The 27,473-nt window shown below is 38.4% G+C and overlaps 2 protein-coding genes across 9 annotated transcripts in view; one reads left to right on the top strand and one right to left on the bottom strand.

The window, feature by feature from the left end:
* PREPL (prolyl endopeptidase like) overlaps nucleotides 1-8,908 on the bottom strand; it is a 38,153-nt gene extending 29,245 nt beyond the window's left edge. For 3 of the 7 annotated variants that reach the window (XM_081265064.1, XM_081265063.1, XM_081265062.1), the window contains exons 1-2: nucleotides 8,751-8,906; nucleotides 6,981-7,234 (exon numbers count right to left, since the gene is read on the bottom strand). In XM_081265064.1, coding sequence (XP_081121190.1) covers nucleotides 6,981-7,199 — 219 coding nt within the window. In that variant the 5' untranslated portion in view covers nucleotides 7,200-7,234; nucleotides 8,751-8,906. Of the gene's footprint in view, nucleotides 1-6,980; nucleotides 7,235-8,750 lie in introns of all 7 variants that reach the window. The other 4 variants (XM_081265067.1, XM_081265068.1, XM_081265066.1 and 1 more) reach the window with 4 other exon arrangements.
* Nucleotides 8,909-9,246: 338 nt separating this feature from the next.
* CAMKMT (calmodulin-lysine N-methyltransferase) overlaps nucleotides 9,247-27,473 on the top strand; it is a 406,855-nt gene continuing 388,628 nt past the window's right edge. For both annotated transcript variants that reach the window (XM_081265565.1, XM_081265566.1), the window contains exon 1: nucleotides 9,247-9,505. In XM_081265565.1, coding sequence (XP_081121691.1) covers nucleotides 9,368-9,505 — 138 coding nt within the window. In that variant the 5' untranslated portion in view covers nucleotides 9,247-9,367. The remainder of the gene's footprint in view (nucleotides 9,506-27,473) is intronic.

Raw genomic sequence — 27,473 nt, 5'->3', positions numbered from 1 at the left:
CAGGAATTCCAATTCTAAGTATATTTTCTAGAGAAAGAAACATACATGCACAAGGTGATACACATAAGACTGTGATTTGCAGGATTTTTTGCTAAGTTTGGAAATTGGAAACAACCTACACCCATCCCCTGCCAAAGAATTATGGTATACAAACAACACAATCAAATACTATATAAAATTTGTAATAAATAATCTCAAAATCATAATGTTGAGCAAAGGAGCAAATTATATAATCCTACATATATTATTCAAATAAAGTTTCAAAACATGTAAAACAATTTAAGTATTATCTGTGGATGCAAACACATGTGTAATTTATACGAAAACATGCATGGAAAGATTAAGAATAAGGTTCACCATTGGGGAGGTAAAAGAACATGATCATGAAAGTAGACAGTGTCTTCAAATTATATTTTTTGTAGTTAAGAAAAGTCATACTGAGTAGTGGATACATAGGATTTGTTGTGATATTTTCTATGATACTCTGTTTGCAACTGTTTATACTAAAAGATATTAAAAAGGAACGATACTATGAATCAGATTAATTCAAGTCTAGTGAGACTACTAATTTTCTCACTTAATTTCAGACTCTTAGAAGTTTCAATTTCTCTCTCTCTCTCTCTCTTTTTTTTTTTTTTAATTTAGGGGGAAAAAAAAACTACCCCAAACTCCTGACTTCCTAATTTGAAAACTTACACTAATTGGGATAGAACTGAAGAGTCCAGAAACACACTCATAGGTCAGCTGCTTTTTTTTTTGGTGGTGCTAGAGATTGAACCCATACCTGGAGCATGCTAGGCAAGCGCTCTATCACTGAGCTACACCCCCAGCCCCAGGTCACATGATTTTTGACAAGGATCCCAACATAGTTCAATGGGGGAAAAAATAGTCTTCTCAACAAATGGTACTAACTGGATATCTGCAACAAAAGAAGAAAGCTGGACATGTACCTCTCATACCACTCACAAAAATAAACTCAATATGATCATACCCGTAAAAAAAAGTTCTGACTAGATGATTTCGGAGTCTTTTTTCTAGCAACAACATTTATGGCTACATTTAAAGAAAAAAAATCATTTAATTACTAATTCATTCCATAAACAATTTTTTTGGGGGGTACTGCTGAGTTGCTATGTGTCTCACCGAATTATTGAGGCTAGCTTTGAAATCATGATCCTCCTGCCTCAGTCTCCTAACGTGCTGGGATTACAGGCATACGCCACACACAAGGCCATTCCATAAACACTTATTACTTAGCTACTATGAGGTAGTCATTACACTAGTGCTGGGCAAGTTGTATATTATAAAATACTTGTCTTTTAGGATTTCTCAATCAAATGGGGAGATACAAAAAGTTTCAAATGATAAAATAAGTAATAGCGTAAAGGTAAATGTATCCTAATGGCTACTATGGTTTCAACTAATACCTATACATAACTTTAGTAGTGAGTTGTATTTATTCCTTCCCCTTCTTCACCTGAAATAATAATAATAGTAAGGCTACAGATGTGACTAAGAAATAAGTCCATGAGGCATAAAGATGATCCAAATGTTTTATTTTTAAATTTTTTAAAAATTTGTTCTTTTTAGATACACATGACAACAGAATGTATTCTGGCATATTATACATACAAGGAGCATAACTTATTCTAATTAGGATCCTTTTCTTGTGGTTGTACATGATGTGGAGTTACCCTGGCCGTGTATTCAAATACAACGCTAGGAAAATTATGTCTGATTAATTCTACTGTCCTTCCTTCCCCTTTGTCTAATCCAATGGACTTCTATTCTTCCCCTCCCCACCCTTCCTTGTTGCGGTTAGTTAACATCCACATATCAAAGAGAACATTCTGTCTTTGTTTTTTTGGGACAGCTTTATTTCACTTAGCATGATATTCTCCAGTTCTATCCATTTACTGGCAAATGCCAATACGTTTTAGAATTTTATGATTTTGGAATCTCAACATGGTACCTATCCTAATTAATTGATACCATCCTGTGATCAAGGACAATATGGCTTTAGAACAGAGTATCTATTAAGTGAGCTAAATGAAGATCATCATAGCTTTGTGTTTAGTTCTGCTCCCTTGCTCTCAGTTAAAAAAGTTTAAGACTTTTGGATTTTAGAATCCAAATAGATTACCACTCTGTACTCTTCAAATAAAATGCAATCATTTTATAATGACAAGTTCAACTGATTCTCTACAATTTTCCTTCAAATCTACTTTATTCTTACGACCTTAAGTTATGCTCTCGTTTTCATTTATCTGAGTTTTACAAGGCTTCATACTTCCAATTTATTTTCTGCAAATCTGTCAAGGATACTTTTAAAGTGCAATCTGATTGCACCTACATTCTAATATTTTTAGGATACAGTGTAAATTTCTCATAAGAATTAAAAAACTATCTACACATGACCTGGCCCTGTTTACCTCTTGTAGCTCATCTTTGACCATGTTGATTACATTGCTTGTAGAATTTAATCCTGAGTTTTTACACATGCTGCTCCCTCTGCCTAGTTCCTGTGCATTTTTGACCATGGTAACCAAAGTAACTTCAAAGAAAGTAACATTTAATCAATATGTAAAACAGAAGAAACTAGTAAAAAATGGAATTAGGAAATCTTATATAAACATCCTGAGACTGAGCAAGAGTGGTGTTCCTTTATTTGTAGATGACCTCTTTGGCTTAATCAAAGTGAACAGGGAAGGGGGGAGTAGCATAAAATCAAAGAGGGACTAGATTAAGCACAGTGTTAATTATGAAACTAAATTTTATGTTTATCTATCTATCTATCAATCTGTTTATCTATCTATTAGTTGTAGTTGGACACAATACCTTTATTTTACTTATTTTTATGTGGTGCTGAGGATGGAACCCAGCACCTTGCATATACTAGGTGAGTGCTCTACTGCTGAGCCTGAGCCTGAGCCCGAGCCCGAGCCCAAGCCCGAGCCCGAGCCCCAGCCCCAGCCCCAATTTTATGTCTATGATATTAAAACTTTGGAGAAGTTTTAAGTTGGGAATTGACATTAACTTATATTTTAAGGCCATTCTTCTAATTGCATGGAAAAAGAGGGCAAGTAAGAGTCTGGTTAGGAGTCTTACCGGGGTCCATGTGAATGATAACTACAGTGATGGTGGCAAACAGGGAGAAATACAAACAAATTCAATATATATATATATATATATATTCTGGAGGTTACTGAAGTGTTTCTGAAAGCATGTTGTATACAATTGTATGATGATTTGGGGGTATGTGAACATTTTATTATAAAGACTTTAACTAGAATATCAAGCAATTTACTGAATATTATTCCTTGGGATGGGCTGAGCTAATTAAAATAATTAAAATTACAAACTTGGTGACATCAACAGATGCCCCAAATCACAGAACTGTTTTTTTAAAATATTTTTTAGTTATAAATGGATCAATTATTTATTTATCTATTTATATTTGGTGCTAAGGATCGAACCCAGGGCCTCACACATGCCAGGCAAGTGCGCTACCACTGAGCCACAACTCCAGCCCCTGGCATATACTGTTAATGAAAGGGTAAAAAAATGGGAAGAATAAAAAATTGCTCTTGAACACCTGGGTATACAGCAATGAGGCATAAAGAAGAGCTGAATTAGGACTGGGGGAGCTAAAGTTCAGCTGTGGATAATTTGCTTGGGAAGCTGAGGAAATGTCCAACTGAAGACTTGTTAGGTGGGAAGCAAAATACCATATATTTCAGAAGGGTGTCTGGAATGAAGGTAATAGTTGCTATGGTAACCAAGTCCTAAGAAACCCTCAAATTCAGAAGTCACATGGAAAAAAAGTTAGAAAAGGAGACCCATGTTTAGAAGAGGAAAACCAGGAAAATGGGGAGTCAGAAAGTCAAAATAAAAGAAGGTTAGGATTAAGTGTGTTAAATTTGCTGAGAAGGCCTGTAACAGGAGGAAAGCAGAGTATCCACTGGGTTGAAATACATAACATCTTAGATGATCTTGGCAGAAGTTCTAATGAAGAAGCTGAAGTCAAACTCAAGCAGGTTAAAGAGAAAGTAGAATGTGGAGAAATACCCAGTAAGTGAATTAGTCATACCTAAAGGCAGACCCACTCTATGAATTCTTGCCACACACAAAAAAAGTTATTGAGACCAAATTTTTTTCTGTTCTGAGTTTCCTTCAAAATTCATTTTTTTCCTTCATTTCTGACGGTTAACCTACTAATTAAAATCAGTGATTCTTGTAAACCACATGTAATAGTGTTAGTGAAAAATAAGTCTGTCAGTGCATCTAATTTGGTGACTACTGCAGGACCTTGTCAGTCTGTATTATAAATACAGACAAATGACACATATTTAACCAAAGGATTTAGTACTGCTTTTATTTATTCAATTTTTTTTTTTTAATTTTTCTGTGGTGCTGGGGATTCAACTCAGAGCCATGTGCATGTGAGGCAAGCAGTCTATCAACTGAGCTATATCCCCAGCCCCACTTATTCAATTTTTTGTCAAAAAAATTTAAAAATTATTTTTGTAGGCGGAACAGTGCAGGATGATATGGAAGATAAATGTGGTGTCTGGTTTGAGGCTAGCCTTCTCAGTATTACTAGCTGGCACGTGAGTGTAATGGAATAAGTTTCATACTACCACCTGGCAAATGCAAAATGGAAAGCTAAGATACTTGCCAAAAAAGAACTTCACAATTTCAAGAAGTCAATTAGATTTAGGTCAACAACATCTGATTACCAAGCATCTAAACATGGGTATGCTGACAGTAGCAGGCTATGAGTTTCAGAATTGAGGAGATTTGAAAAACATATCCTTAAGCTTCCTGGCTATTCTGATCCAGCAAATGCAGGGTGAGATCCAGTCTATCTGCATTTCTAAAACGTTCCTCAGGATTTCTAATATATAACTAGACTGCAGAAGTTGTTACTAAAAAATCCCAAACTTATAGGTGATAATCTGTTGCTTAGGTAACCAGGTAGAGGTATAGAATTATGAAATTGTAGTACTTGGACTTTTAGAGAATACTAAGTTAAAACTTTGTATTTTTTTTCCCTAATCAGGAAAATTAAGAATTCTAAGTAGTTTAGTTATGGATTTACCTTTTATCTTCCAGCATTTCCATTACACATGGTGCCTTCTTCTGTTCTTTATTTAACTTACATAAGTAATAGGGCTTACTTTAAACAGATGCATTTAAATTTGTGGAAAAGCACAATTATTTTTCTACTTTGCTATACCCAGTTATAGCAATCAAAGCTGGAACTTGTAGATGCTTGCAGAAAGAAGGAAATGTGCATTCTAGGTTATCGTCACAGCTGAGGGGGTATCTCTATAAAGCTTCCCCAGGTCTTAGTGATCATAGAGGATAAAAACAATAGCTTTTAAACTACTCCTGTATTTATTAAAGAGGGAATAGTTGACATACTATGTGTGAAAGCAGGACCAACAGCAGGTTAAAAGAAGTACTAAAAGAGCTATTCTTGAAGTTATTGAAACATTCTAGTTTCTAAGTAATGGGAATCTGTGAGAACTTAAAAGTTGCGTCAGGGACAAATGGAGAGAAAAAAATAGTCCACCTCCTGTTTAGGGTGTGAGCTAATCTCACAGCTGCCAACCTGACAGTAATTCCTGCTTACTATTTATAAACTGAGTATAAAATGACAAAATGTTCTGAACACAATGCAATGCAAATTAAAGCAATCTAAAGGTCCAAAATTGTAGGTAAATTCAAAAGTTTACTACTATAAAGCAGGACAAGACCATGCAAAAATAAATAAATAAATAGCACAAAGAATTTAAGTGTGTAAAGAATCAAAGTGCCAAACTAAGCCAAAATGCTATAAAGAGAAAAACAATTTCAAAGGTTAAAATGTAAAGAATAAAAGTCCAGGGAGAATAGGGACCCAACTTAAAAAAGTTAAAAGCCAGAGAAACACAACCATAAAATAGTTATGAGCTAAGAGAAATGCAAAAATTGAATACAAACTAGAAAAATTAGATAAAATAAGATTAAAAAGATAGCTTCTTAAAAACATAAAATGCGTAAGTTTCCATCAACAGATGAATAGATAAAATGTGATTTATATATACAACACAATGTTATTCCTACAAAAATGGATGAAGTTCTGTACATACTGATATGAATAAACCCTGAAAACATTATGCTAAGTAAAATAAACCAAACATAAAATTATATAAATTATATTGTTCTACTTGTATGATATATGTAGAATAGGCAAATTTGTAAGGACAGAAAGTAGATTAGAGGTACCAGGGCCTAATGAAAAGGGACAGTGGAGAGTTAATGGGTACATTTTTGGAGGTGATGATAAAGTTTTGCAAATAGTGGTGAAAGTTGTACAACATTATGAATATAATTAATGCCACTGATCTGTACACCTACAAATGGCTAAACTGGCATATTTTATGTTATACATGTTTTAAAACAAGAGAAAGCCAAAGATTAGTATGCAAAATAATTAAAATAAAAAAAAATCAGTCATAAAATTGCCAAAATATTGCAAGACTATTACCCCCAAATATAATTTAATCTAAGGAACATTAAGTAAAAGGTAGAGGATGTTTGCCAAAGAGGCAGTAGCATAAGTAGGTAGCTTCATTGCAAATAAGTAGGATGATCATATCATTTAACATCTTAACCAGGACACTTTTGAGAGGTGAGGGGACTATTAATAATCTCAAGGGACAATAGGTGTAAGAGTGGTACTGTTCCAGAGAAACTGGGATTACACTGGCAGGCACATTACAGAAGTAATGATGTGAATAATTTTTGTGTAAACTTAAACTATAAAGAGATATGTATGTATTCTTTTAGACTTACAGATAACTGAGACTGAAAATTTAAAAAATCAAGATAGAATAACTAAGAAAATTAGTAGCTCTAATAGTCTATCCATTATTTTAAAGCTAAAGTTAATATAAATGACCTACAAATAGGTTAACTTAAACAGTCCATACCTTACATGAGAAGCTCCGACTTGGGATGTTTCTTGCTAACTCTGATATCTTGGGTTTATTCTGTAGACACTTGATTAGGTGATATTTTTTCAATTTTATTCTACTGTAATAATTATCAGCGAAGTTAAAGTGATTCAAATGCTGTTTCTGCATGCATTTCCCAAGGTGAGGAATACTATACTTCAAAGCTTGGAGAAATAATTTGGTCTTCTGCTGCATGATATCAAAGTCCCTGGTTTATGCTCCCTTTGGGGCTGCCAGGACACGAATGATTTAGTATAGTAGTGAGTTCTCAGGCATCTAGGATAACCAGATCTTATTATCCCTTTCCTTCATGGCTATGCACCCCATAGGTTATGAAAATCTGCAGATCGCAGGTATCTTAGGTTAAATAAATTTTAAATACTTAAGTTAGTTCATTTAGATCATACTTCTTGACAGGTGTGACTTTAAAAGTTCCTTTTTAAAAGTCAATCTTATTAGGCTCTAGCTATGCAGTGCTAGTTCTGGTACACATTAAAGACAAACTAAAAAAAAAAACAGAAAATAAGGAATAAACATTTGCAAGTAAGTACATAGTAATGGAGAATATCAGGAACTCTGAGGGCTTTAACAAGAAAAATGGAATGAATCTTATATAATTCTGAATATATCTTTGGTATATATGTGGGGGATCTATAGGAAAAACCCAATAACTTAATAATGTAGGGGAGATTAATATTTGTTAAGTGTTGACTGCGTGCCAGTACTTTTTGTCTAATATAAACTTTATATGGACTTTATAAAGTAGCTGTAAAGATGCTCATTTTACAGGTGTGCAAACTGTGGCTCTGGAAGGTTTAAGCCACTGCCTCAGTTCACTAGGACAGAAAGTTGTATAGCAAAAAGCCCAATTTTGGACATAGTAAGGCTTTAACTTTGAAAGGGCATTTCCCTTTTTAATTAAAAAACAGAAACACTGCAAAGATGCACAAATAAAACATGAGGTTATCTCTGGTTTCTGCTGGTAGTTGGGTTCTTTTAAACCTTGGTAGCTAGTGAAGCAGTTAAGAATCAGAGACCTGGGTTCGGGTTTTGCACCCTGCACATAACTAGCTCTGGTCCTCAGTTTCTTCATCTGCAAAACTAAAATAATGACATCTTCTGGGATTATTGTTTAAGAATGAGGCAATTTACGTTAAAACCTTAAGTGTCTGGCACGTAGTAACCACTCAACAAAAGATAATTAATATTACTAGCTCAGGAGTAATCTAGGTATGTCCTACATTGTTGACTGTAATCAGGGAATTCTACCAAAATGCCCCTTGTTGTCATGGGTAGAACACTGCGTCAGATTTAGCTCAGATCTGATCAGCGACGACGCCCCCCTCCCCCCTTAGTCTCCTTCTATGTCGCAGCAAAATAACGGGCAAGTGGGGATAGGGAGCAGCAGCCGACAATAACAAAAAAGAAAAAGGCCCCTAAATCACTCTATCTATCCCCACAGCCTCAATCCATCACATTCTTCATCTGCACCGAGTAACGCTACGCAAGGCTAGGGAGGGGGGTGGGGAAGACAAATGGGTGTTCTTAGGAGGGTATCTATTCATTTTCTCCGTACAACATTCCCCTCTGGGATGTGACAATCTCCGTGCAAGAGAGAGTGGTACCAGTTACCACGCAGCGAAAAGACACGAGTGAAAAAAGGGGGACCAGGGAACTGAGGGGTGGCTGGGTAGGGGGCGGGAAGGGATTATGGAAGAGACCTCCAGCACACCCCCCAATACATACGCAAATTGAAAGTCCGGCTCTGGACACAAACGACTGAAGACAGGAGGAGAACCCGAAGTTCTCAGGGAGAAGCAACAGTCACCTCAGCTGCGTCCACCCGAAGTCTGCGCTCTGCAGCCCGCAGAACTACAACCTACCCAAAGCCGCCCAGAGCTGGTTTGCAGCACGCCGATCTACGTAACCACAATCCAGCACGAGGACTAAGCACATTTCGCCATCTTTATTGTGGTTAGGGTCGGACTTTTTTATTCCTGGCTTCTATAGTCTTCCAAAATATGATCCTTTTGGGTCTGGGATAAACATTTGAGCTTGAGACGAAAGCAGGATAAAAGAAAGCAATGAGAAAAGCACCCCACTAGCTCAGCCACTGCTACCTCACATTCTGGTTTGCCCTCACTCAAGATGGCCACCAGCGAAATGGTGCAATGACGTGAGAGCGCTACCCTGGTTGCCAAGGAGACGTGAATACCGGAAATGCGGAATTCGGGGAGGGCGCGCGCGCAAGGACCATAGGCAGCTGCCTTGGCGTCACAGGTCCTGACAGGGAAGAAGTTGGTAGGTCCTGACAGGGGAGAGCTGTGGCGGCAGTACCTCCACGAACAGACTATCCCAGTGGGATGGAATCGCTAGTCGCGGACGCCGGGACCTGCGAGACTGAGCAAGCCCCCTGTGAGAGACTGGTTGTTGGAGGTACTACTCGGGAGCCTGCAGTCTCGACGCCCCTGGGAGCCGCCCGATGGAAGCTCCTGCGGCAGGTAAGCAGATGCCTGCTCGCCTCACCTATGCCTCTGGCCACTCCCCTGGCAGGTACCTGGAGAGCGGACTGGCACCAAGAGTTACCTCTCAGTTTGCCGGGAGCTATTGGAGAAGCGCCCTCTTGCTTCACCTAAGTCCCATCAAAAAAGAAACCGGTGGATTTGGGCGGGTAGTGAGTCTGGCATGGCTGAGCTCCTTGGAAACTCAGATCCAAGTAGAAGACCCTTTTTAGACGTTTGTCTGGGGGGCTTTCCCTTGCTCGCCAGTCTGATCCGTGGAACCGCAGCTCCCCACCGCTCACTGCCTCTTTCCTGCTTCTGATTTGCCTCCTTCCCCAGGGTTCTTTCTTAACTCCCAGTTTGGAACGAGTCACCGATTCCCAGTCTGCACCCCCGCCCCTAAGTCTCTTGGAGATCAACGTGGTTGCCAGTGTTGGGACGATGACACCACTTGCATTGCCTTGGTTTCTTTGCATATAGTGGAGCGTAAAGAGATCAGGAAGACTGTTTCTCTCCCTCTCTCGCCGTGATGTGAAAGGCAAAGGTTTATCCTGTGGTTTGAAATGATCAGCGGGACACTTTGTGTCCAAGGTGTACTTGTCGGAGTGCGTGGGTTAAACGTTGGTGTCTTCTAGTACTTGAGAGTTTCTGCTGTTTCGGGTCACTCTTGTGTAGGTTTGACGGGAATTATGATTTGTGCTCACTGACATTCTTTCCAAACTCCTTGAGGTTTCCTGCAGAAAACTTTACCCAAGTAAGCTTTCCACTTCTGCGTCTTGTATTTGGAGAAGAGTTTCCCAGCTTACTTGAAATGGTGTTTTAAGTAGTTTTTGGATTTTCTTTGGAGTTGTCTTGAGGCATGTTTCATGCAGTAGTCTGTTAGTGTTGTTTTGACATAACTCGTTAGCATTAAGATCATTAAGATAATTTCTTATTGACAGTCTTTCCAGAGCATTAACATTTTGGTTTCGCTGTAATGTTATAAATGGTATTGTAGGACAACAAAATGAATATCCTTAGAGATCATTGTCATGCGCACTGTCTATAATGAAGTAAATGTCTTTTTTTTTTTCACCTGGGATTGAACCCAGGGGCACTTAACCACTGAGTTATATCCCCAGTCCTTTCATGGTTTATTTTGAGATAGGTTCTTGGTAAGTTGCTTAGGGCCTCACTAAGTTGCTGAGTGTGGCCTTAGCTGAGTCTGGCCTCGAGCTTGTGATCTTTCTGCCTTAGCCTCCCTAGTTATTGGGATTACAAGGTTAAGCCACCTGGCTGGGGGAAATGTCTCTTAAAATAGAATTATCAAAGTAGTAAATATAAGCTTTAAGTTATCAAATTATATAAATATGTATATGTATATAATATTTGTATCTATATATTTCATATATATATATATATATATATATATATATATATTGAGCATTCCTAATCTGAAATTCTAGATGCTCCAAAATTTGAAACCTTTTTAAGTATTGACATGAGCCACAAGTGGAAAGTTCCATACCTGACTTCATGGATGGGTAGCAGTCAAAATGCAGGTATACTAAATATACTATATGGAATTATTTTATGCTGTGTGTATAAGGTGTATATGAAATGTAAATGAATTTCATGTTTAGACTTTGGTTCCATCCCAAAGATAGTGCATACACACACACACACACACACACACAAAAATATTCCAAAAATTCAAAATAATCTGAAACATTTCTGGTCCAAAAGATTTTGGGTAAGGGATTAATTTTCATTCTTTCTCTCCCTCTATCTTTATACATATATACTTTTTAAAAATATTTATTTCTTAGTTGTAGTTGCACACAATATCACTTAGTTATTTTTATGTGGTGCTGTGGATTGAACCCAGAGTCCCGCATGTGTGAGGTGAGCGCTCTACTGCTGAGCTACAACTGGAGCCCCACATATATACTTTTTTAGGTAGACACTGTCTTCTTTTGTTGCTTTGCAACAGGACTTCAGTAGTTCTTAGTATAATAAAAACCCTAGTTGAACAGCACTTATAGTCATTCCAAATTGCTGTCCAAATCAATATAGTAACAAGTTCAGCTATGGCTGCCGTTTGAGCTCTGCACATTTTTACATTTAATGGTATACATGTACCTACTTGGAGTTTTAAAAATCTTTTCTACGGGGCTGGGGATGTGGCTCAAGCGGTAGCGCTCCCCGGGCATGCGTGCGGCCCGGGTTCGGTCCTCAGCACCACATACCAACAAAGATGTTGTGTCCGCCGAGAACTAAAAAATAAAAAAAATATTAAAAATTCTCTCTCTCTCTCTCTCTCTCTCTCTCCTCTCTCACTCTCTCTTTAAAAAAAAAAATCTTTTCTACGTGCTCAGTGACTGCTCATCCTCCACTCCTCCACTCTACTTTGACAAGCCCCCAATTACCTACCCCGCCACTCCTCCCTCTGTCCCACTCACTCGCTCCTCATTCTGCTAGGAAACTCCTGTATTGTTTCAGGATTATTAGAGTCTTTCTCACTAGAATGGGAGTTCTCCCTGGGGATAGATGATGTGTTATTAATCTCTGTTATCTGTTCCTAGCACAGGGCCTAGCTAGTTGGTTTTAATGGATACTGGTAAGAGCTTGTGGAAAATTTCAGATTAAGGACAGTCTTTAAGTGGCCCATAGCCCTGAGTCCTTAGTGCAGTGTATTTGCTAGCTATTGCTGAGTAACAACAACAAAATCAAAAACAAACATCACATTGACATAAAACAGTGAGCATTTGTTTTGTTTGTACATGGGCAACCTGGGAGTTGACTTATATAGGCTGGGATCAAGTGGCTTTATGCTATATGCTTGGTCCAGATGTCCCTAATCTTTGGGCCAGCTAACTGGCATATTCTTGTGGTGATGGCATAGATATAAGAGAGCAAGCCTAACTACAAAAGCACATAAGCCTCTGCTTGCATGATGTTTGCTAAAATCCTGTTGGCTAAAGTAAGATACTTGACCAAGTCTAAAGTTAGGGGACCAGGAAATATATTCTTCCCTTGGAGGTGGTAAAGAGGAAGTGAATATTTTTCTAAAATAATGTAACATAACACATATATTAAAATTTGCAAGCTCTTATTAATGTTTAAAATGGATGGACCACTCATTTCTCATTTATACCCAGAACTGGAAAACTGAGGAATCTAAGCATTGCTAGAGTTATGCAACTCTCTTTTTCTCCCTCTTTATTTTATTTGTACTTTTTAGATATACATGACATTAGAGTATTTTGACATATTATCTATACATGGATTGTAACTTATTCTAATTAGGATCTCATTCTGTGATTGTATATGATGTGGAGTTTCACTGGTGGTGTATTCATATATGATCATAGAAAAGTTATGTCATTCTATTGTTTTTCCTATTTCCGTCCCTTCTTCCTTCCCTTCATTCTTCTTTGTCTAATTTGTTGAAATTCTGTTCTCCCCCCCACCCCACCTCCTGCTGTGTGTTAGCATTTGCATATCAGAGAGAATATTCTACCTTTGTTTTTTTGGATTGGCTTATTTCACTTAGCTTGGTAGTCTCCATATCCACCCATTTACCAGCAAAAGAGATAAAGTCATTCTTCTTTATATAGCTGAGTAATATTCCATTGTGTATATGTATGTATGTGTGTGTGTGTGTGTGTGTGTGTAGATATATATCTCACATTTTCTTCATCCATTCTTCTGTTGAAGGGCACCTAGGTTCCATAGCTTTGCTATTATGAATTGACCTGCTATAAACATTGATGTGGCTGTGTTACCTTATTATGCTGATTTTAAATCCCTTAGGTATATACTGAGAAGTGGGATACTGAGTTAAATGGTGGTTCCATTCCAAGTTTTCTACAGAATCTCCATACTGCTTTCCAGAGTGGTTGTACCAATTTGCAGTCCCACCAGCAATGAATGAGTTACATTCCCTGGACATCCTCACAAACATTTATTGTTACTTGTATTCTTGATTGTTGCCATTCTGACTGGAGTCAGGTGGAATAATCTCAGTGTAGTTTTAATTTGCATTTCTCTAATTGCTAGAGATGTTGAACATTTTTTCATGTATTTGTCAGTCATTTGTATTTCTTCTGTGAAGCATCTGTTCAGTTCCCCTGCTCATTTATTGATTGGGTTTTTTTTTTTTTTGGTGTTAAGTTTTTTGAGTTTTTTTTTATATATATCCTAGAAATATATGCAAAAATTCTTAATAAAATATGTAAACATATTAAAAAGATAAAAACATATTAAAAAAGATGATCAAGTCAGTTTCAACCCAGGGATGCAAGGTTAGCGCAACATATGGAAATCATTAATCAGTAGACTTAAAGATGTGATTATCTGAATAGATGTAGAAAAAGCATTTGACAAAATACAGCATCCATTTATGTTCGAAACACTAGAAAAACTAGGAATGGTAGGAACATACCTTAACATTGTAAAAGCTATATGCATAAAACCAAGCCCAACATCATTCTAAAAGGAGAAGAATTGAAAGCATTCCCTCTAAAATCTGGAACAAGAGACTTCCGGGCAAGATGGTGGCTTGAATGCAGTGGGCAGCGGTGGAAAGCTTAGATCAGCCTTTCCACAGCTCCTGTAGCAGCATCTGCCCCAATTTCAGCTGAAGACTGAGGGTCCCCAGGGACTAGAAGAAATCACAGTGCCGGCTTGGAAAGAAGAAGAGGAGCCTCAGCCGCCGCCGCCGGCCGTGCCACCGTGCTCCCCTGAGCGCCGCCGGTCCCTCCCCGCTGCCCGGTAACAGGCCGCCCTGCGCCTCCGCGCTCCCACCACCGCCGCCACAGGCCCGCCGGAGCCGGAGCCGGAGGGAGCGGAACGGCCCCGCACCCCGACCGCCGCTGCCGGCGCCTCGGACCGGGCCGCGCCAAAGCCGCGTCCCGCCTCGCGCGAGGAGGAGGAGGGCGCGTCGCCGACGTGGGACCTGGACCTGCCGAGTCCGCGGCGCCCGCGCCGAGCAGTCCGCGGCGCCCGCGCCGAGCGGCCCCCGCCGCTCGAGCACCCCCGAGGTCCCTGGGCGGCTGAGTGTGGTTTCGCCGCTGCCAGGCCCGCACCGCCGGAGCCCCACGGAGCCGATGCCTGGGACGGAGCCTAGGCCTGTGATTGAAAACATCAAGTCATGAGCCAAGGTGGAGGGAATCCATCACGACTTCAGCGCGAGCAGTAAGGCTGCAGCCCCAGGTGCACGGCTCTATCGGCCCCATCTCCTTCTCCTCTCCGCCTCTCCGCCTTGCTTCTCCCCAGCTGTCTCTCCTCCCAAGCTCAGTCTCTAAATCTAGATTTCAATTTCTTTCCCCCACCCCGCCAGCTCTCCCGCGTGTCCGGTACCTGGCCCCCGCAGCCCGAGGCGCCGCCTCCCCTCCCCCAACCTGCACCCCCTCTCCGGGGGTCCCGAAGGCCGCTGCCGCCGCCGCTGCTGCCACCGCCTCCCACAGAGCATCATAGAGCAGACTCTTCACCGCGCGAATGAGCTGCCGAATTAAATGAAACAGCTGATAAGATGAGAGACAATTTAAAATCCAAGTGAACCGAGAACACGCACTGAGCCCTGATCCGCTGAATTCAAACTCCCGGTCACCTGCTTCCCGCAGACAAACAGCTATGACTCGGCATTAATCCATGCGGCTGAAACAACTGGTCAGCCCTTCTCATCATACGAAGGTAAATGCCTACCGAGCCTTCATAAGTAGTGGCCACAGGTTTGAAACGGGGCTTGGGAGAGAAGGACCCACCCGTTGCATTGGTAGCCCAGCAAAGGGAAACAACGTCATCAGACTGCTGTGGAGGAGATAACTTCGTTGAAACCGACAGCCACAGGTGTGTGATCCCACAGCCTTCCCTCTCCACACATCGGGAAAACCTTAAGGGCCACTCCCAGCTCTCCCGCAAGGGCCCCTCCCAACTCTCCCACGAGTGCTACAGCCAGCCCGAGGGAATCAGAGGTGGTGCGGGTCCCCGCGGCGCGGATCTACCGCTCCGACCAGGGCTGACTGCTGAGGTCTCTTGCACCAGCTACGGGGAAGTGGATACAGGAGGGCAAGTAAAATCCGCTGAGGATTCTCAGCCCCAAGCTCTACAAACTTAGGGTCTGAGGGAATGGCAAACTGGAAGAGTGTGCCCAGTCGTTCATGAAAACAGGGCTCCCGGGAGCAGCAGACCTGGCTTGTAGCCAGTATTGTGGTGAGAGGGGCATGGCTAGAGAAAAAGTGGGAAGTGACTAGACACAAGAGGAGGCCCTAGACACTCAGGATTGGAGACTCGCCCAGTCTGGGAGGAGCTGCTACACAGTGATTGGTTCCCGCGTATCGACAGGAGAAACTTGGCCTGGTGGACAAAGTGCCACCTACTGGAAGAGAAGTTAATCAAACTCTAAGACGGCATTTATTAGGTTTTTTTTTTTTTTGATTTAGGTTTTTCTTTCAGTTTCATTTTTTTCTTTCTTGTTGTTTAATTAATTTTTTTTTACAAAATATTTTTTTTAAAAACTTTTTTTTGCTACTAATTTTAATTTAAAATTTTTTTAATTATTTTTTTTAATTATTATTATTATTTTTTTTAAAATTTTTTTTCTTTTTTAGTTCCTATTTTTTTCTTCTCTAGTCTTTTCATTTCTCTTATCCCCACTTTCCTTGAATTCTACCTGCCTACTCTCATTCTCTTTAGTGACTTCACCCCTTCCCTTCAAATACCTTTCCTCCCAAACATCAAATTAATTTATAGGAGTAAACAGTAACCCAGCAGTCAAACAGAATAAGAAGTAACATGAGCAGCTTCAAAAAACAAGGAAGAAAAGGACTACAAACAATGCAGGACAGCCTAAATATTCAGGAGGACGTGGAGTCATCAGAAAAATGGTCATATAAAGAACTCAAGGAACACCTTAGACAGATGGAATGGAACCTTAAGGAGGATACAAGACAGCAAATTCAAGCAGCGAAAGAACACATTCAGAATGAATTTCATAAACAGATAAAAGAAGAAGTTAAGCATCTCTATCAGGAGATAGAGATTATAAAAAATAATCAAACAATAATTCTAGAAATGAAGGAAACGATAAACCAAATTAAAAACTCAATTGAGAGTATCACTAACAGAGTGGAGCAAGTAGAAACCAGAACGTCAGATAATGAAGACAAAATATACCATCTTGAAAAGAGTCTAGCCAACTCAGAAAGGCTGGTAAAAAATCACGAGACAAACATCCAAGAGTTATGGGATAACATGAAGAAACCAAACTTACGAGTCATCGGGATAGAAGAAGGTACAGAGATTCAAACCAAGGGAATGAGTAACCTGCTGGATGAAATAATTACAGAAAACTTCCCAGAAATAAAAAAGGAAACAGATATACAAATTGAAGATGCATACAGGACACCGAGCACACAAAATCACAGTAGACCAACGCCAAGACACATTGTTATGAAGATATCCAATATACAGAACAAAGAGAAAATATTAAAAGCTACAAGAGAAAGGAGACAGATTACATTTAGGGGTAAACCAATACGGTTAACAACGGATTTTTCAGCACAGACACTGAAAGCAAGAAGGTCATGGAACAATGTATTTCAAACACTGAAAGACAATGGATGCCAACCAAGAATCCTGTATCCAGCAAAATTAAGCTTCAGGTATGACAACGAAATAAAAATCTTTCATGATAAACAAAAGTTAAAAGAATTTGCAGCCAGAAAACCAGCATTGCAAAGCATTTTGAGCAAAACACTACATGAAGAAGAAATGAAAAACAATAACCAAAACCATCAGTGGGAAGTGCCTCAGTAAAGACAGAGGGCGAGGGGAAAGACAACCATGGTGAAACAAACTAAAATTTTTTTTTTTTAAAAAAAGGATAAACAATCAATCATGGATGGAAGTTCAAACCATATATCAATAGTAACTCTGAATGTTAATGGCTTAAACTCTCCAATAAAGCGACATAGGCTGGTATCATGGATTAAAAAAACAAATCCAACAATATGCTGCCTCCAGGAGACACATCTGATTGGAAAAGACATACACAGGCTAAAGGTGAAAGGATGGGAAAAAATATACCACGCACACGGTCCTCGCAAGCAAGCAGGGGTGGCCATCCTCATATCGAATAAAATCGACTTAAAGACAAAGTTAATCAAAAGGGATAAAGAAGGTCATTATATACTGTTAAAAGGAACCATTCACCAACAAGACATAACAATTATCAATATTTACGCACCAAATAATGGTGCTGTGACATTCATAAAAAAAATTCTTCTCAAATTCAAGAATCAAATAGACCACAACACAATAATTATGGGAGACTTCAACACACCACTCTCACCATTGGACAGATCCTCCAAACAAAAGTTGAATAAAGAAACTATAGATCTCAATACCACAATCAATAACCTAGACTTAACTGACTTATATAGAATATATCAACCATCATCAAATGGCTATACTTTTTTCTCAGCAGCACATGGATCCTTCTCAAAAATAGACCATATATTATGCCATAGGGCAACCCTCAGTAAATATAAAGGGGTGGAGATAATACCATGCATTTTATCTGATCATAATGGAATGAAACTGGAAATCAATGATAAAAGAAGGAAGGAAAAATCCTACATCACATGGAAAATGAACAATATATTACTGAATGATCAAAGGGTTACAGAAGACATAAAGAAGGAAATCAAAAAATTCTTAGAGATAAACGAAAATACAGACACAACATATCGGAATCTATGGGACACAATGAAAGCAGTTTTAAGAGGAAAATTCATCGCCTGGTGGTCATTCCTCAAAAAAAGAAGAAACCAACAAATAAATGAGCTCACACTCCAACTCAAAGCCCTAGAAAAGGAAGAGCAAAACAACAGCAAATGTAGCAGAAGGCAAGAAATAATTAAAATCAGAGCAGAAATCAATGAAATTGAAACAAAAGAAACTATTGAAAAAATTAACAAAACTAAAAGTTGGTTCTTCGAAAAAATAAATAAGATCGACAGACCTTTAGCCATGCTAACGAAGAGAAGAAGAGAGAGAACTCAAATTACTAACATACGGGATGAAAAAGGCAATATCACAACAGATGCTACAGAAATACAGAAGACAATCAGAAATTATTTTGAAAACCTATATTCCAATAAAATAGAGGATAGTGAAGACATCGATAAATTTCTTAAGTCATATGATTTGCCCAGACTGAGTCAGGAGGATACACACAATCTGAACAGACCAATATCAATGGATGAAATTGAAGAAACCATCAAAAGACTACCAACCAAGAAAAGTCCAGGACCGGATGGGTATACAGCAGAGTTTTACAAAACCTTTAAAGAAGAATTAATACCAATACTTTTCAAGTTATTTCAGGAAATAGAAAAAGAGGGAGCTCTTCCAAATTCATTCTATGAGGCCAACATCACCCTGATTCCGAAACCAGACAAAGACACCTCAAAGAAAGAAAACTACAGACCAATATCTCTAATGAACCTAGATGCAAAAATCCTCAATAAAATTCTGGCGAATCGAATACAAAAACACATCAAAAAAATAGTGCACCATGATCAAGTAGGATTCATCCCTGGGATGCAAGGATGGTTCAACATACGGAAATCAATAAATGTTATTCACCACATCAATAGACTTAAAGATAAGAACCATATGATCATCTCGATAGATGCAGAGAAAGCATTTGACAAAGTACAGCATCCCTTTATGTTCAAAACATTAGAAAAACTAGGGATAACAGGAACTTACCTTGACATTGTAAAAGCTATCTATGCTAAGCCTCAGGCTAGCATTATTCTGAATGGAGAAAAATTGAAGGCATTCCCTCTAAAATCCGGAACAAGACAGGGATGCCCTTTATCTCCACTTCTATTCAATATAGTTCTCGAAACACTGGCCAGAGCAATTAGACAGACGAAAGAAATTAAAGGCATAAAAATTGGAAAAGAAGAACTTAAATTATCACTATTTGCAGATGACATGATTCTATACCTAGAAGACCCAAAAGGGTCTACAAAGAAACTACTAGAACTAATAAATGAATTCAGCAAAGTGGCAGGATATAAAATCAACACGCATAAATCAAAGGCATTTCTGTATATCAGCGACAAAACTTCTGAAATGGAAATGAGGAAAAACACTCCATTCACAATATCCTCAAAAAAAATAAAATACTTGGGAATCAACCTAACAAAAGAGGTGAAAGATTTATACAATGAAAACTACAGAACCCTAAAGAGAGAAGTAGAAGAAGATCTTAGAAGATGGAAAAATATACCCTGTTCATGGATAGGCAGAACTAACATCATCAAAATGGCGATATTACCAAAAGTTCTCTATAGATTTAATGCAATGCCAATCAAAATCCCAACGGCATTTCTTGTAGAAATAGATAAAACAATCATGAAATTCATATGGAAAAATAAAAGACCCAGAATAGCAAAAGCAATTCTAAGCAGAAAGTGTGAATCAGGCGGTATAGCAATACCAGATTTCAAACTATATTACAGAGCAATAGTGACAAAAACAGCATGGTACTGGTACCAAAACAGACGGGTGGACCCATGGTATAAAATAGAGGACACAGAGACTAATCCACAAAGCTACAACTATCTTATATTTGATAAAGGGGCTATAAGCATGCAATGGAGGAAGGATAGCATCTTTAACAAATGGTGTTGGGAAAACTGGAAATCCATATGCAACAAAATGAAACTGAATCCCTTTCTCTCGCCATGCACAAAAGTTAACTCAAAATGGATCAAGGAGCTTGATATCAAATCAGAAACTCTGCGTCTGATAGAAGAAAAAGTTGGCTCCGACCTACATATTGTGGGGTCGGGCTCCAAATTCCTTAATAGGACACCCATAGCACAAGCGTTAACAACTAGAATCAACAAATGGGACTTAATTAAACTTAAAAGTTTTTTCTCAGCAAAAGAAACAATAAGAGAGGTAAATAGGGAGCCTACATCCTGGGAACAAATTTTTACTCCTCACACCTCAGATAGAGCCCTAATATCCAGAGTATACAAAGAACTCAAAAAATTAGACAATAAGATAACAAATAACCCAATCAACAAATGGGCCAAGGACCTGAACAGACACTTCTCAGAGGAGGATATACAATCAATCAACAAGTACATGAAAAAATGCTCTCCATCTCTAGCAGTCAGAGAAATGCAAATCAAAACCACACTAAGATACCATCTCACCCCAGTAAGATTGGCAGCCTCTATGAAGTCAAACAACAACAAGTGCTGGCGAGGATGTGGAGAAAAGGGTACACTTGTACATTGCTGGTGGGACTGCAAATTGGTGTGGCCAATTTGGAAAGCAGTTTGGAGATTCCTGGGAAAGCTGGGAATGGAACCACCATTTGACCCAGCTATTGCCCTTCTCGGACTATTCCCTGAAGACCTTAAAAGAGCATGCTACAGGGATACTGCCACATCGATGTTCATAGCAGCACAATTCACAATAGCTAGACTGTGGAACCAACCCAGATGCCCTTCAATAGATGAATGGATAAAAAAAATGTGGCATCTATACACAATGGAGTACTATGCAGCAATAAAAAATGACAAAATCATAGAATTTGCAGGGAAATGGATGGCACTAGAGCAGATTATGCTTAGTGAAGCTAGCCAATCCCTAAAAAACAAATACCAAATGTCTTCTTTGATATAATGAGAGCAACTATGAACAGAGTAGGGAGGGAGAGCAGGAAGAAAAGATTAACTTTAAACAGAGACATGAGATGGGAGGGAAAGGGAGAGAAAAGGGAAATTGCATGGAAATGGAGGGAGACCCTCATTGCTATACAAAATTACATATAAGAGGTTGTGAGGGGAATGGGAAAATAAACAAGGAGAGAAATGAACTACAGTAGATGGGGTAGAGAGAGAAGTTGGGAGGGGAGGGGAGGGGGGATAGTAGGGGATAGGAAAGGTAGCAGAATACAACAATTACTAATAGGGCATTATGTAAAATTGTGGATGTGTAACCGATGTGATTCTGCAATCTGCATTTGGGGTAAAATTGGGGGTTCATAACCCACTTCAATCTAATGTATGAAATATGATATGTCAAGAGCTTTGTAATGTTGTGAACAACCAATAAAAAATTAAAAAAAAAAATAAAATCGATGTCGTGACTTTCAAGTATTAAAAAAAAAAAAAATCTGGAACAAGACAGGGATACCCTCTTTCACCATGTCTATTCAACATAATCCTTGAAACTCTAGCCAGAGCAATTAGGCAAAAGAAAGAAATTAAAGGGTTACAGATAGGAAAAGAAGAGCTCAAACTATGCCTGTTTGCCCATGACACGATTCTCCACCAGAAAACTTCTAAAACTCATACACAAATTCATCAAAGTAGCAAGATATGAAATTAGCACGTATAAGTCAATTGCATTCCTATATACAATGATGAAAGAGAAATTAGGAAAACCATCTCATTCACAATAACCTCAACAAACAAACAAACAAACAAAAACTTGGGAATCAGTTTAACGAAAGAGGTGACAGACTTCTACACTGAAAACTACAGAACACTAAAGAAAGAAATTGAAGACCTTAGAAGATGGAAAGATCTCCCATGTTCTTGGGTAGGCAGAATTAATATTTTCAAAATGGCCATACTACCAAAAGTGCTATACAGATTTAATGCAATTCATGTTAAAATTCCAATGATGCTCTTCATAGAAATAGAAAAAAGCAATCATGCAATTCATTTGAAAAAATAAGAGGCCCAGAATAGCCAAAGCAATCCTTAACAAGATAAGTGATGCGGGAGGCGTCACCACACCAGACCTTAAATTATACTACAGAGCTATAGTAACCAAAACAGCATGGATTGGCACCAGAACAGACATGAAGATCAGTGGAACATTGAAGACACTGAGACAAACCCACATGAGTACAATTTTCTTATACTAGACAAAGTTGCCATGAACATACATTGGACAAAAGATAGCCTCTTTAACAAATGGTGCTGGAAAAACTGAAAATCCATATGTAGCAGAATGAAATTAGACCTTTATCTCTAACCCTACACAAAACTCAAGTCAAAGTGGATCAGGGATCTTGACGTTAGATCAGAGACCCTGTGCCCGCTAGATGAAAGAGTAGGCCCAACTCTCCATCGTGTCAGCTTAGGAACCGATTTCCCCCACAAGACTCCTAAATTGCAAGAAGTCAAGTCAAGGACCAATAGATGGGATTGTATCAAACTAAAAAACTTCTTCACAGCAAAGGAGACAATCAAGAATGTGAAGTGAGAACCTCCAGAATGGGAGAAAATCTTTGCCACCTTCACTTCAGAAAGAGCATTAGTCTCTGGATATACATTATATAAAGAACTCTCTCATGTGTGTCAGCTTCATAACATCTGTTTGTGACTGCTTCAGTAGGGCTCCAGTGTTCTCTCACAGCCCTTCACTTATGTTAACTGTTTGAAATCCTATAATTTTGAATTTGCATATTTTTTCAAAATGAGAATTTAAAACTAGTTATTTTTATTTAACTATACCACAGAAAGATTCAGATTTAGTTTTTATTCCAGAATTATTTTTTTCACACATATAAATGTGTGCTCTGGACCCCATATAAGTCTGTTTTAATAGCAAAGGTTAAAATACTTTTCTTATCTTCTGTATGCTTTTTTAAAATTAATTTTTTATTGGTGCATTATAATTATACCTAATTATAGGATTCACTATGAGATATCTTTATTATTTATTGGTACTGGAGATTGAACTTAGGGGCATTCAACTACTGAACCACATCCCCAGCCCTATTTTGTATTTTATTTAGAGACGAGGTCTCACTGAGCAATTCATGCTTAATGCCTTGCTTTTGCTGAGGCTAGCTTTGAACTTGTGATCCTCTGTCTCAGCTTTCTGAGCTGCTGGGATCCCAGGCATGTGCCAGCTTATTATGACATATTTTTACATGCATATATTATAATTTGGTCAGTTTCATTCCTTAGTACCTCCCCTTTTCCTTCCCTCCTCCCTTCCTCTACTCGTTTCCCTTCCAGCAATTCACATTTTTGAGAGAAAACCTGGTTGGCCTAGTTCATTGTTGTTACCAGGTTGTACAAGTTGCAGGCATTGGTGTCTAGTGCCTACTTTGTTTAATTAGATGAGATCTGGAAGTCAGTGGCTCAGTAGCCATAGACGTTGTGGACGTTGATTTATTTTCCTGGGTCTCTTTACTTTTCTTGAGTCTCTTTACTTGGTAGTGAGGATGTGGCTCAGTGGTAAAGCATGCTTGCTTAGTTATTTATGAGGCCCTGGTTTGGATCCCAGCACCACCAAAAACAAAAACTAAAACTGAAAAACAAACAACTTACAGGAGTTCTTTTAAGACTTTTTCCATTTACGATTATTTTACAGTGTAATTATTTGCCAGTGCTAGAAATAATTTCATTTTCTGTTTTCTACTCCTATTTATTTTGTGTATTCCTAACACAGATTTTTTTTTTTTAAATTTAACATTTAAAAACATTGCTCATTGGGCCAGGTGTTGTGGCACACCTAAAATCCCAGTGTCTCAGGAGGCTCAGGTAGGAGGATTGCAAGTTGCAGGCCAGCTTCAGCCTTTAACAAAGCCCTAAGCAACTTATTGAGACCCTAAACATAAATATAAAAAGAAATGGGATGTAGCTCAGTGGTGAAATTCCCCTGGGTTCAATCCCCAGACCAAAACAAACACAAACAAAAACAAATCCCTTGTTGCCTATTGGATAGATATGCACAAACTCAGCTGAGATTGTCATAGTATGTTCTTTACAGTATTGAAAACTAGAACTAATCTTGTGCAAAGAACAATTTTAATTATTCACAATTTTAACCAGCTGGTATTAGTTGACCCTTTTAAAATTTATGATAGCTACTTGTCTATGTATGTATAGATGGATGTGTAATAGTGCTAAATGGTGGATTCTGGGTGAAATTTTACTTCTCTGTACTTAAGCTTTTTTTTTTTTTTTTTTTTTTTACAATGAACATAATTATTTTCAAACCATCTTTCATCTATTCCAAGGTGCACATTTAAAAATTTTAACCACTTTGCAATTGGGATATGTCTATTAGTTGATGACATGCCATGGTCAAATGACAGTCTATTCAATATATAACATCAGAAGGAAGAAAAAACTTGAATTTTATAAATAGTAGTATTTCATATTTGATGAATAACAGTTATGGGGAGGACTTTCCATTTTGAGTTAAACATTGATGACCCTTGACTACCAGAAAGATAATTCCATGTGAGTGATTAAAATTGTTCTTTGCACAAGATGCTATTCAGTAGAAGACCTGTTATTTGAATTGGTTAATTGACAAAGTTGTTTAAAGAAATGAATAATAAAAATGATATACATTCCAAAGTGAAGTTACAATCCGAGTGACAAATCCTTCTAGATATTTATAAGAAGTTCTCCAATTTTTTAAAAAAATATTTTTTTTAGTTGTAGATGGACACAATACCTTTATTTACTTTTATGTGGTGCTGTGGATCAAACCCAGTGCCTCACACATGCTAGGCAAGCGCTCCACCACTGAGCCCCAGCCCCAGCCCCAGTTCTCCAAATTTTTATAATTAACTTCCTATTGAGAGTAAAATTTTAAGCAACTTATATTCACCCCCCAACTTTTTTTTTTTTGTAATTTGAGAGGGTTGCTGTGTTACCCAGGCCTAGCCTTCAGCTCCTGGTCTTAAGTGATCTTCCTGCCTTAACCTCCTGAGGAGCTATGCCACCATACCTGGCTAACAACTTTCCTTTATCAGGCAAATTTACCTTTATCTTTCCAAACCATTCCACATAGTTACACAAACATTCAACCAAGTTGTGAAAGCAACAACTCTCTCTTAGCATTGTTTTGTTAGATCTTGTAATATTTAATTGAAAAAAATTAATTATTTGTCAAATATTAAAATTGTTATTTGAAGAAAAACTGGTATAAATGAGTTTGTGAAAAGGCACAATTAACTTGACAAGCATACAATCAATAGGGAAAGGCAAGAATAGTGCATTGACCATCACCTTTCAGCTTACATGGTCCAGTTTGTATGTTTAGTAGAATAAAGAGTGTCTGTTAATCTAGAATAGTTAAGACAGCTAGTAACTATATTTTGTGCTCTGTTCAGCCTCTGATTCTATTGTAGGAAATGAGTAAGAGACACTAGAGACCACATCTTAGAAATGGTTGTGTGTTGTACTTGTGATCTTGCCCTGAGGGACCATTTATGGCTTTTCTTAGCATTACTTAACTTCTGCAGCAATGGCTCAACAGTTTGGGTCTTCAGTGAATCCTATGCCTTTTGAAGCTTTCAAACAACCTCATATTTTTTCACTGTCTACATATTTTTTATTTTATACTGCCTTCTTGTATTATAAATTCTCAGTAGAAAAAGAAGCAACATTGCTCTCTCACCCCTAGTTTTTGCCATTTTAGGAAGCTACTATATTTAGGTATGATCTCATGGCTTTAGTTAAGACTCCAAATATTATTTATAAAGTTTATATCCTTCTTGCTCTGAACTGAATTCAAGGGTGTTTTCTAACCCTTTGCTTTCATTTCTACCCTCATATAACTACTTTTCTCAAGTTGTTTATTGTTGAATTGGGCAAATGGAGTAAGGAGAATATCTTAGTGTCTTGAACTTACTTTATGTTTTATTGCAGAATATCTAACATTGTTTTGGTGTGGTGGGAAGAGCACTGACATCAGCCACATCTAGAGCTTAATTCAGGCCTGGGCCTACCACTTACTATTTGACTCTTTATTGGGGTTCTCAATCAAGTGTGTAGATCTTTATGGAATGTACTTTTGTTTTAACTTTATTCTTTGTTTTATATACCTACTTTTGCTTTCCATTTTTCTTTCTCATCTACGTTTCATCAAGTGTTATTTTGTTGTGTTGTGGATCTTCTTAATCCCATGTTAATTCCTTTTGTAGCAGGTGTGACATAAATAAATCTCCTGCACATAGTGGGAATTTGGGTAACTTTTAACTTTCTAAGCCTCATTTATTTATTAAGTGGTCACCATAACTCATACTTTGGAAGGTTATTTTGAGGATATGAGATAATGTATGTAATATATTTGGGTCAGAATCTGCCACATCATAGGCTCAAAATGAATACTAAGTATTTTTTATCATTATGATTTTTCCTAGTTATTGAATTCTCTTTGGAGCTTCTATGATGGGCCATTTTAAAAAAAATTAGTATTACTTTATTTTTTAACAGAAGTGTTAGCCTCTTCTCCTTATTTTCATTCCCTCTTTTTAACATGGTTGAAATAATATAGAATCTTAAATGCTTTCCCTCTGGCTCTGTTTGATTCTCCTTGATCTGTCTTCTGTCTTGAGATCTGGATAGACCTAATTCTTCTTCCTTTGAAAGATTTTTGGAGAAAATCCTAACTTTTGACTCATGATTTTAGAAATTCTAGCCCAGGGACAACTGGATGTGTTGCTTTTTGGCCTCTGATGGGGATGCTGTGGAGCAATGGCAGGGCGTGTGATGGATCAGACGGCTTGCTTCATGGCAGGAAACAAGAGAAAGCTCCACAGTCCCCATTGAGGGCACACTCTCAGTGACCCAAGGACTTCTCACTTGGCCCCTTCTTCTGAAGGTTCTACTGTCGACAGCCATCCATGGGCTGTCTGTGGACTGCATCAGCATCACAGCCTACTGAATGGGAGAATCTGGTGTCTGGGAATTTCCAGTGAACATTTCCTCTGGCTGACTGTCCACACACAATGTGAGCCCTGTTCAAGCTCTGCTCAAGGTCCCACACAGCACAGGGGACCGTGACCGTGACCTACTGCAGCTGCATAGCCCCTCTGAGATGGGTGTGACCTGCCAAGATACCAGTCAACCTGCTAACCACAAGACATTAGGAAGAAAGAAAGAGAGAGAGAGAGAGAGAGAGAGAGAGA

Source organism: Spermophilus citellus, assembly GCF_964194105.1.
Source record: "Spermophilus citellus genome assembly, chromosome: 13".
NCBI lineage: Eukaryota > Metazoa > Chordata > Mammalia > Rodentia > Sciuridae > Spermophilus > Spermophilus citellus.
Note: the sequence above shows the minus strand (reverse complement) of the source record. Positions and strands in the feature narration are given on the sequence as shown.